The sequence below is a fragment of the Sinocyclocheilus grahami genome, unplaced genomic scaffold, assembly GCF_001515645.1.
Source record: "Sinocyclocheilus grahami isolate Dianchi unplaced genomic scaffold, SAMN03320097.WGS_v1.1 scaffold299.1, whole genome shotgun sequence".
NCBI lineage: Eukaryota > Metazoa > Chordata > Actinopteri > Cypriniformes > Cyprinidae > Sinocyclocheilus > Sinocyclocheilus grahami.
Genome location: NW_015505478.1, coordinates 643,922 through 654,915, shown reverse-complemented (window position 1 = coordinate 654,915; position 10,994 = coordinate 643,922). Strand labels below are relative to the sequence as shown.

The 10,994-nt window shown below is 37.7% G+C and overlaps 2 protein-coding genes across 2 annotated transcripts in view; both read right to left on the bottom strand.

Annotated features, from left to right (window-relative positions):
• Nucleotides 1-7,155: 7,155 nt before the first annotated feature.
• On the bottom strand, nucleotides 7,156-9,469 carry LOC107601101 (transcription cofactor vestigial-like protein 3). Its single transcript, XM_016293125.1, has 4 exons — nucleotides 9,398-9,469; nucleotides 8,193-8,396; nucleotides 7,695-8,087; nucleotides 7,156-7,417 (listed from the first exon to the last, which is right to left on the bottom strand). The coding sequence occupies exons 2-4, from the start codon at nucleotides 8,380-8,382 to the stop codon at nucleotides 7,377-7,379; spliced, it is 624 nt and encodes a 207-aa protein (XP_016148611.1). The 5' UTR covers nucleotides 8,383-8,396; nucleotides 9,398-9,469; the 3' UTR covers nucleotides 7,156-7,376.
• A 743-nt stretch (nucleotides 9,470-10,212) lies between these two features.
• LOC107601090 (adhesion G-protein coupled receptor G2-like) overlaps nucleotides 10,213-10,994 on the bottom strand; it is a 15,105-nt gene continuing 14,323 nt past the window's right edge. The window contains exons 20-21 of the mRNA XM_016293111.1: nucleotides 10,630-10,731; nucleotides 10,213-10,383 (exon numbers count right to left, since the gene is read on the bottom strand). Of these exons, the coding sequence (XP_016148597.1) occupies nucleotides 10,220-10,383; nucleotides 10,630-10,731 (266 nt within the window). The 3' untranslated portion in view covers nucleotides 10,213-10,219. The remainder of the gene's footprint in view (nucleotides 10,384-10,629; nucleotides 10,732-10,994) is intronic.

The following is a 10,994-nucleotide window of genomic DNA, read 5'->3' as shown; positions in this document are numbered from 1 at the left end:
AAGAAAGAAAGAAAGAAAGAATACACAGATACAAATCCCTAAGAAAATGGTTTTACTGTAGTAATTGCGTAGTAAGATCTTAACTAAACCTTAACTAAAATTTTCTGAGGCAAGTTTGCAAGATTTTTTCAAGTAACATATTGAAATTTACAGTGAATGACTTACACATTTAAACCAAAATTGAGATGGATAAATTATGGCGTTTTGAACTTGAGCTCAGACTCACTTTTTGATTCAGGTTATCATGCCAGTTCGGCCGTTTACCATTTACGTGATTGAAAAATAAACTAAGACAAATATGTATTTGTATATGTATATACGTTTTTATTTATTGACTTGCACTATATCACTGTCACATAAGATAGTGATTTCATTCCTATAATTAATCTTTAAAAAACGATGATGTTACAACCCTGTGGACCTTGTGTGAGAGAAACCCCACTCTTTAGCGAATTTCTTGAAGTATTCTGCACTGAACTGTGGGCCATTATCTGACATCACTTCAGTAGGAATTCCATGACGAGCAAACATACTTTTGAGATGGGTTACTACGCATGCGGCAGTTGTTGATGACAGTTTTGCTATTTCCACAAAAGTAGTCAATCACCAGCAAGTATTGATCGTCCTTACACTGAAACAGATCTGCTCCAACCTTTGTCCAAGGTCTCTCAGGGAATTCAGTGGGAATCAATGTCTCTTTGAAGATGGCTTGCTGGCTTGCACAAATGTCACACTTCTCCACCTTTTGCTGAAGCTGTGCACTGAGACCTGGCCACCATACTGATTCCTTAGCACGTTCTCGACACTTAGCTATACCTTGGTGTGCGGTGTGCAATTTTTCCAAGATATCACTCTGTAAAGATTTCGGAATTACCAGTCGACAGCCTTTTAACAGCAGTCCGTTTTCTACCGTTAACTCCCCAGCAAATTGGAAGTATGGCTGCACCATGGCTTCAACTCTTCTTTTGGTTGGCCAGCCCTCAAGAGAGTATTTCTTCACCAGCTGTAAAACTGGATCAGCTTCCTGATGTTGCTGAATTTCGTGAAGTCTCTTTTCAGTAGCAGGCAAGCTTGTGATAACTGAATTCACATACAGGTTCAACTCTTCTTCATTTTGCCATTTGTCTCCTTCTTGTCCAGGTGCTCTGGAGAGGACATCAGCAGTCGCAATTTTCTTCCCTGGAACGTGTGAAATAGTGTAAGTGAATTTCATGAGTCTCATACGCAGTCTTTGGATACGTGGTGGTAATTCGTCTAGGTTTTTAGAACCAAGGAGAGGTACCAAGGGTTTGTGGTCTGTTTCTATGTGAAAAGAAAGACCCACCAGAAAGTCTGAGAAGCGCTCACAAGCCCAGGTGACAGCTAGAGCCTCCTTTTCGATTTGCGCATATTTCCGTTCTGTGTTTGTCAGTGCTCTTGATGCATAGGCTATGGGTTTAAGCGGTTTGTCACATTGAATTTGTAGCAACACAGCTCCCAGCCCATATGATGGTGCATCTGCTGAGACAACTGTGGGTGCTTTCAGGTCGTACAGAGCAAGCCCAGGTGGTGTACTCAAGTCTTGTTTAATGTTCTCAAAAGCCTTCTGTTGTGGCTCTCCCCATGCCCATATATTCTTTTTCTGCAGGAGATCTCTCAAAGGCTGTATTTTCTCCTCTATGTTAGGTAAAAACTTCCCTAGGTGATTTATCATACCCAAGAATCTCCGCATTTCACTCGTGTTTGTTGGTTCAGTCATATGTGGTATCGCCCGAACCTTTTCAGGATCTGCATAAACTCCTGACTCATCAAGTATCTGTCCAAGAAACTTCACACTCCTCTTGGAGAATTCGCATTTCTGATTGAGAGTCACTCCGCCCTTTTGCAGTTTTTGCAGCACCGCAAAGAGACGTTGGTCATGTTCTGTCTGGGATGCTCCAAACACTAATATGTCGTCCATGTGGCACAGAACACCCTCTAGACCCTCCGGCATCTGTGACATTCTCTTTTGGAAATGTTCCGGGGCTGAAGATATCCCAAAACAAAGTCGGTTGAAGTAGAACCTTCCAAAGGGGGTAATAAACGTTGTGAGAAGGGCTGAATTCTGTGACAGAGGAATCTGCCAAAACCCTGAATTGGCGTCCAATTTCGAAAAGAATTGTGCTCCTTTGAGCTGACCCAGAGAGTGTTCCACCGAAGGAAGAATGTATCTTTCCCCATTTACTGCATCCACGGAATCTGCCAAAACCCTGAATTGGCGTCCAATTTCGAAAAGAATTGTGCTCCTTTCAGCTGACCCAGAGAGTGTTCCACCGAAGGAAGAATGTATCTTTCCCCATTTACTGCATCCACTCTGGTAATCACACCTTGATTCTCCATGTGTTCCAATTTCTGTTTCACTTTTGACATTAGGGGCAGTGGAATGCGACGAGGAGTTGACAGTGAAAAGGGCTTGGCATCTGGCTTTAGAGATATCTCATACACTCCTTGCATTTTCCCAAGGCCCTGGAATAAATCAGGGAACTGTCTTTTAACTGACTCAAGACTATCGAGATTCACTGTATCAATTCTTGATATAATCCCAAGAGCATGGATTGCTGGCCTTCCTAGTAGAGCCATTTTCAATCCTGAGTCACATAAATATCTTGGGTTGTGGTTTTACTTTTTGTGCTTATTTTTACTGTGCACAAACCCTTAACCTGCAGTGAGTCTTGACATGGTCCCAAAAGTATCTTTGACGTTTTCTGTAATTTACCAAAATGTTCCTCCTTGAACAGCTCTTCCGAAACCACAGTGACGTCTGCTCCCGTGTCAACTTTGAACAGCACATCTGAGTCATTCACTTTAAGTTTTATCAGCCAGGGGGCATCACTCTGCTTTGTATTGACAGTGCCTAAGAATGCTATGTCACTCTCATGTTCCTCGTGGCTCATATTCACTTCACTTATGCCCCTGGACCTGCAAACTTTAGCATAATGCCCTTTTTTCCTACAAAGGTTGCAGTATGCCTGTTTTGCTGGGCAGTGAAATTTGCTGCGAGATGGAGTTTTTCCACACCTCTTGCATGGAATGGTCTTTTCTGATGCTGTCTGTTTCTCTGTCATTCTATCAGGCCTTTTACTCTGCATCATGCCTCGTCCTCTTTATTATAAGGTCTTTGCTGTGCATGTACAATGTCAATATTTGTTGCAGTGTCACTTTTGAAATCGGCTTTCAGCTCCTCTTGCTGTTTTTTTTTCCAGCTCACTTTGGCATATGCGTATGATAGCCTTCTCTAAAGTGAGTTCGGGATCCATCTGAAGTTGTTCTGACAGTTTTTTATCTCTGAGTCCAACCACTAATCTGTCCCGAATTATTTCACAGAGTGTCCATATACTATAAGTGTCCATATTCACAATGCTCTGCCAGGAAATGCAATGCTGTGATTAAATTATCTGCAGACTCTCCTGCTTCTTGCTGTCTCATGTTAAACTTTGCACGTTCAAATATTACATTTCTTCGCACAACAAAGTGCTCATTCAGTCTCTCTATGACAGTATTATACTCACTGAGCTGTTCTGATGTGAGACGTAATGATGTGAGGATGTCCTCTGCCTCATCACCCATTGTATAAATGAGAGTATTCACTTGGTTCTATTCTGGCTGTAATTCAAGTCCAGATGCCACTCTAAATCTTTCAAATCTTTTACTCCACTTTGGCCATTCCTCTGGTTTTGAGAAATCTAATTTTTGCGGTGGCGGTACCTGAAACCGATCCATTTTCTCTTATTCCGCAACTCTCTTCTCTGCACGTGATGAACGATCTCGTCTCCGAATTTTCACATTAAATAGCTTGAGCTGTATGCAACAATCTTGACGAAAGGGCTCTCTATGTCCTCCTACGCCGTTCTCCTGCAAACTTCTGACGCCATGTTGCATTAGGATGGCTATTTGTCGAATTTTGTGTTAAAACAAGCCAGGTGAGACGAACTTAATGACATGCAACTTTATTGCTCAAGCCTCTCACTCCCCCAATAGGGGGCAGTAGTTAACCATATCACCACAGTTATTGATGATGTTCTTGCAAACCTGGCGCCAGAGGGGGGGCCGGGGGGCCTGGTCCAAACACAGGATTTAGGTAAGGAAATGGTTATTAATTATTTGTATTGGCTGCCATGCACCTGCTTGCTTTTCTGTTTAATTTAAGTGTTTTTGTGAACGTATATGCTTTAATAACAAATAATTGTAACATTTTACAATTACAATAATGTACCATTAGTTCATGTTAGTTAATGTATTAAAGTCTTAGTTAATTATTGTAAAGTGTAAAGTAAGCATCGCAATCAAGCCTTCTTCATATGATTCCTCAAGTAATTGACAGGTAATCAAAAGTTGCTAACTTACAACAGTCAAAATGCTTATTTAAATATGTTCATAGTCAAATTTTTTGTTTTCATTTTGACACTCTTTGAATCTTTTTCCAATACTGCTGTAATTAATCATATATCACACATCTAACTGTTTTTTAAATGGTTGTGAGGCTGTGAGTTTTGATCCAATCCATGGAAAGTCTATACCTATGAAACAGTCCTTTAAGAATAATTTTGTCACCTCCTTTGTGACGACTTCCCCTGTGGAGCCCACATGGTTTTATACTTTTAATTAATATATGATTCTCACAAAAAATCACATACATGAAACAGCAGCACCTTGTCATATCATACTCAATGGCTCCAAGTGCTGTTAGAGGAAAACTGCAGTTACAAAAAGGTTAATAACACAGACATATCAGCATTAACACAAGGGCTGCTGGCAGAATCCACCGATACTCGTAGGTCAGTGTTATCAGCTGCTCACAATAGTTAACAGAAGCTATTTAGTCTATGCTGTCAGGCAGTATTGTTTTAGAAATGACACATTATCATGGAAATTGGCTAAGCAACACTGACAACAGAGATAATAATACTATTTCATGAAGCCAAAAATTAAATATGTCCTATTTAAAGGTGACACCTCTGTAGGTCAGCACTAATTGAGTTGTGCGCTGTGGATTCTCTGAGGTGTCACTGCAGACTATATTAGAATTATAGATTAAGTGTGAGTAAAGAGGAGAGCGGAGGCTTGAATGGAAAGAGTGTTGATAGTAAAGTCAAACCGAAATGCCAGAGGAGTTGTAAAATACTTCCAATCTACCCTGTGCACAATAACACTGGGGTTTTTTTCCACAATGTCCTTTCTGAACAAGTGAGACTTTTTCTAGTTAAAGCTGAGAAGCACTGCATTAGATAGATGACTCAGCCAGACTCCATAACTTTTGAGCTTTATCATTTTGCAAACATTATGAAAATGTTACTTTTGAATGTTCTCTGAACATTCTAACAGGTAGCAACATTTAAACAAACATTTCAATTTCAGGTGAAAGTCCAACTAAAACGTTTTTGAATGTTTTACAAAAGTATTAACAATGCTTTTGCGCTAACGTTTTGAGAACATTATTGACCAGATAGCTTTGACTTCTATTAATGTTGCTGGAAGATTGAATTTGTTCACAACTTTGAGAGAACCTTGCCAGAACTTCTGTCAAGAAAATTATTTAACTACAGTGTCCAAAAGAACCGGCCAAGCAACAAAACGAACACTGCAACAACGTTAGAGTAATATTAAAGCTGAAATCCTCTGTGATCTGATATCATCTGACATGTAAGATGGTGCCAGTTTCATTTTTATGAATGACAGTAGCTGCATCCGAAATCACATTGTCAGAGTAGGTAATAATTTTGATAAATGTGTGTAGTATGAATACAATATGAACATAGCGATGTTGCGACTGTTATGTGACCTATGGAGTCAGTTGCCATTCACAGCTCCTCCTGTGACCTCTTGGGATAGAAAAGTGTCCATTTAATTTTGCCTGATGTTTTCTGAATACTGGGAATTTGGAAATATTTCCCGTACTGCTTTTCGAATACTAGTAGGGAAGTAGAATCAAGTAATACTGTGTAATAATAAAGCATAAAACAGTCACTCTAAAGTTTTCTGCTCAGTGAAAGAATTTAGTCCTCCACTCCCACTGCAATAAAATGTGGAGTGATCGATTGTGCTTAATGTTTCTAGCCAGAGGTGAGTCTGAGTGCAGAGTTTAGCCTTGGCTTTTGGTCAGTTTTATTTGGAAAGGGACATATGTGCCACCAGATGGGTAACAGCTAAATATAGTGCAAGGACATCAGTAATCCTCAAGCAGGGGTGTGGAGAGATGGCTGTTCCTCCATCTGCGTACATGAATTGGATTCATGGTAGGGGAGTGGAGTTTATCATAGTGTGAGATTAAGATTGGCTCCAAGACATACAGACTTCACATCATGCTGCTATAATTAATGTATTTTTACAGCGAGATGCAGTGCAGTGTTGTTGTCGCCCACTAGCATTGCAGTGTTGGTGTTTTCATTAGCTAAGATGCCACGCTCGACCAACAATGTCATAACTTAAACCAAGTCTGTCTTAAATACTGTAATGCACAAATGACATGCTGTAATGAGCCATTTGGAAATACAATACAATAACATTTATATAACACAATACCAAAGTGATTTTCAACTGGTTTGTGACCTGTCTTGCAGTTCTGTTCTGATTATCAAAGATAGCAGGGGGGAACAATTCCAAATGCCAGTAATAAAATGTGACTAATTGTATTTAGGGTAGCAAAATAAATAAGATTAACATTTTTAAAAGAGAGGAGAAAGATTCATTTTGTTGTTGAAATCAAAGTCTGTGCATCCAATCAAACTACAGTATTGTCTGGCACTTAAAGCAGTCGAATTTGACAAATGACAGCATAGACAAGTTGCGTAATGCTCTCATCCATGCATAAATGAAATGAGAATAAATATAGTTTGTGCAAATTACAAATTGAAACATCTGCACTTTACTAAATTATAATAAAGCCCATATAAAACCTCTTTATACTTTGTTTTTGTACATTTATGCATTTCTTTATGTAATCAATGTATTATGTTTGTAATAATTTTTCAAATCAGTTATTTACACCCAGAGAAGCCTATCTGACAAATTAAATGCAACAAAATAGCTTTCACACAATATATACAGTATATTTTTGCTATAAAATACAACAACAACTACAAACAAATAAACTCCACCTGACACTCTAAATTTGGTAAAACATAGATTTAGTGTGTGTTCCTGTGTGCGTGTAAAACGTCTTTAACCATAGAGCCCGAGGCCAATCTCTTGTACAATCTTCTTCTGTGCTGTGGTACATGAAGAGCTTGTTTCTGAACAGGTTGGATGTACAGACGCCTCCAGGTGAAGCATTGCAAGGTCCATTAGTCATGTGTTCAGTTAAATGAAAAAACGTGATGAAAGACTTCTTAGTTCTTCCTTTTAAATCTCAAATAACATTGTTAATACCAAAAAAGATCCTTTTTCTCAATCACCTGTACACCTAAAAGGCAATCACAAGTGACTTAATTAAAACACTTAAGATCGATAATGTCTAATAAAATGAAAAAAAAATGTGAATAATAAGAAATGTTTCTTAGCGTACATGAATAAGAAGGATCATGTGACACTGAAAACTAGAGTGATGGCAAATTCAGCTTTGCCATCACTGGAATAATATATACTGAGAAAATCTTACAAACCATAAACTTACTGAAAATATAACTGTACGATTATGTAGGTGGGATTAAAATAGGATGGTAGAAAATGATGGCATTTACCAGAGTTAAGATTCATATCATTCATCTGATCGCCAAATCCAGGATACCTGGTCCATCCAGATGTAAGGTTTTGTTTGGAGGAGGGTAGCACCACTGTGCCCAAGTCAGGGTGATCGTTGTGGAGGAAATTTAACAGAGAATTAGAGTACTGATGTTCTGCCACCATCAAACCATCAGAGGATACAGCCGAGGGGTACATCATGGGGGGCATAACAACACTCAATCCCTGCCTAGAATCCCCTGACCACAGAATAGCACTGTTTGCAGGGTGATTTGGTAGCATTTGATGGTTGGATTGAGACTCGCTGCTTGTTCCTTGCCGGAGATGTTCTGGAGGAAACAAGGGCTGAAACCTGGTTTGTGACTCTGCTTCCCATTGACTTGAAAGTCCATCTAAAAATAAAATAAATAAATAAATCAAAACAGGAATTCAATGTTTCAATTAATTTAGCAAGTCACATATTTTGTGTAAAAGCAAAATTTAAGAGGAACAGTTACTTGTTTGAGCAACTTTATGGTTTCTTTTGATTTCGGAGCGTTCCTCCTTCAGGTTATTTGCTTGACTCAGAGCACGGGAGAAATGTTCATCCACCATGCTGTTGATGTCTCCTTGGAAGTAGGTGAGAAGCACACTACCAGACGCCTCTTTAGTTTTCTTAGCCACAGGGTTCCCTAGACCCTCATCCATCACTGATCTAGATACTGCAGAAACAGTATGCATTACATCATTTATCCATCTATAAGATTGTTGTGTGTTTAATTATTTGTCTTCTAAATCTAATATGAAATTGCAATAGCATGGCATTATTTGCATTCTTTCAATGATATTGATGAATGGCAGTATGTAAGCATGGGATATGTCACAGCCCAACTGTTCCATATTTGCTAAGTGGATTTAGATTATTTTAGCATCAATTACTCAAGTATTTAGGCGAATCTTCTAGAGCTGCAATAAGACATATTATTTATATCAACATGAGACAGAATACATTTTTATGCATTTTTTTGGTTGACGACTTATGCTGGTAAGCACTATTCGGCTAAAGAACAAAATCTTGCACGTTCCACAGAAAACTTTTTTTAAAGCATTAGAGGGACAATTTGTTTTTGTTAGCCTATGAGAAATATGAGATATGTTTAATAAATTAAAAGTGGATGGCATTGAACAAAACGTCATCATATGTCAAACACATTTTATAATGTTGTTTATGAAATGTTGATGTGTTAAATGGGGTGCTGTCTATCTATCTATCTATCTATCTATCTATCTAAACAACCAAATTTTGGGAACAGGCCTGCAAACTATATTTAAAATAAATGTAAAATAAGACATTTTATATTTTAAGTTAATATTTAGTAATTTAGTTAGACCCCCAGTGGTTGATGATCGATATTATCTGAAGGTTTTCTGAAATTGTTTAGGTGTATCAAAAGTTATAATTGAAGACTACATATGCACGAAAATGCAGATAAATATCTGTTAAATATTACATCTTAATACTGGCAGAATATTAAAACAGTCTGTCCCCTCTCTAAACAGCAAACTGGGTTGACGCACGTAAATCACTAGGTTCAGTATTGCACTTGATTGTATCCAGATTTATAGAATTCAGCATGAACGCTTAACTCGTTACGTTTTTGCTAAAGCAATTTTAAAATGATGAAATATTGCTGTAATGGAAATAGCCACCGTTTTTACTCACCGTGCGACAGTCGTGAGATCTCGAGTGTTTAATCAGACGCTGCAATTACATTGATAAAGTAAAGGCAAAATATCCACTGTTGCGCGTTAAATAAGTTTGATCGTTTCCCTTAAACTTGTACGTCGACTACAAGAAACAACTTCACTTTTTGCCCTTAAATGTGGGGCGTTAATCTATGAACTTTAACCAGCACGAGTAGAATGTGACTGAACAAGTTAGACCATTTAACTGTCATCATCTCTAGAAAAAAAAGACACTGACAGAAGAGACAGAACTAATATTTTTAGGACATGTTTTTACTTCATTTTCCAGTTGACATTGTGAATAAGATAACATAGATTATTAATATATCGCAATCATTTATTTTAATGCATGTATGCAAAGTGTAACACAAACATATAGTTTAGACATATGTTAAAACCCTGTTACTATTACTGTATGAGCAAACCTCTGTATTTTGAATGATTTCTTGCAACAATGTTTTAGACCTGGCAGGGGGGGAAAGCTGCTAGTCTTTTTTAATACTGATAGTCTGAAGCAAAAATTACTACCTAGCAATTCAGAAAAAGTGCTGTCTTTAGCTATACAGATGTATAGATATCAGTCAGTTGAATGACACAAGTCATACCACATTTAAACAGGTGACCTCAGTAATTCATCTCTCTGGAAGAAATAAAAGAATCACTGAAATAATGACAGTATAGTTGACAAACAGAAAAAAACTTAATGAAGCCTTTCATGAATTTCTGCTGGAGATTTCCAAACATGTCATTTAACAAACACAAAAAGAAACTGAATACACAGAATTCATATTCCCTCTTTTTATTGTTTTCTGTGCTGTGTCAGGAAAACACCATTATGGCTGGTCCCTGAGTTTGAGGTATCGGAGATCTTCCTTTCACTGGTAGTCTCTGAGTTCATGGACGGTGAGGAGACTTTTAGACCACCTTTCGCTTTGGCCCCCAGTGTCACAGAACGGCTCCAGTCTGGTCAAAATTCAAATGATCGTTTATTCAATTAATTTTTCAAGAAATATTGTCTCTGATAAGTTTTGTGTTTTTTAGATGGGATGCTCTTTACTTGTTAATAAATCTTAATCTACAACCTTCTATTATTATTATCTTTGGTTGGTGTTTGATATGCAGTTTTGTATAATTCAAACATTGTACACTATTATTATAATAAAGGATATTTTCTCTACAGCTATTTACTATAGTTTATATGAGACCAACCTGAGTATTCAGTCTGTCTGAATCTTCCACAGCAGAAATGTATCCTCCACTGCTTCCTTACAGTGTCTTTCATCAGACAATAAAACAGGAAGATAAAGAAACCTGAAATACAGCAAAAAGCAAAACACTTTCTGGGTGTACACTGTAAGGGTCCAAAGATCCCTTACATTCGCCATGAGGACTGCAATCCAAAATGATATAATAGGTTGTTAAACAGTAGATAATGCATTCTTATTTTATTCTTATCATTCTGATCTGTAGGATGGACCTATTATAATCAGGAGTACCACTGCATATATATATATATATATATATATATATATATATATATATATATATATATATACAGTATGCACAATGTTACA

Coding starts and splice junctions, on each gene's coding strand:
- LOC107601101 (XM_016293125.1), bottom strand. CDS start 8,382: ATGGATGAGGGTCTAGGGAACCCTGTGGCTAAGAAAACTAAAGAGGCG. Junction 8,088..8,192: donor CCATAAAGTTGCTCAAACAA/GTAACTGTTCCT, acceptor TTTTATTTTTAG/ATGGACTTTCAAGTCAATGG. Junction 7,418..7,694: donor TGATATGAATCTTAACTCTG/GTAAATGCCATC, acceptor ATTGCCTTTTAG/GTGTACAGGTGATTGAGAAA.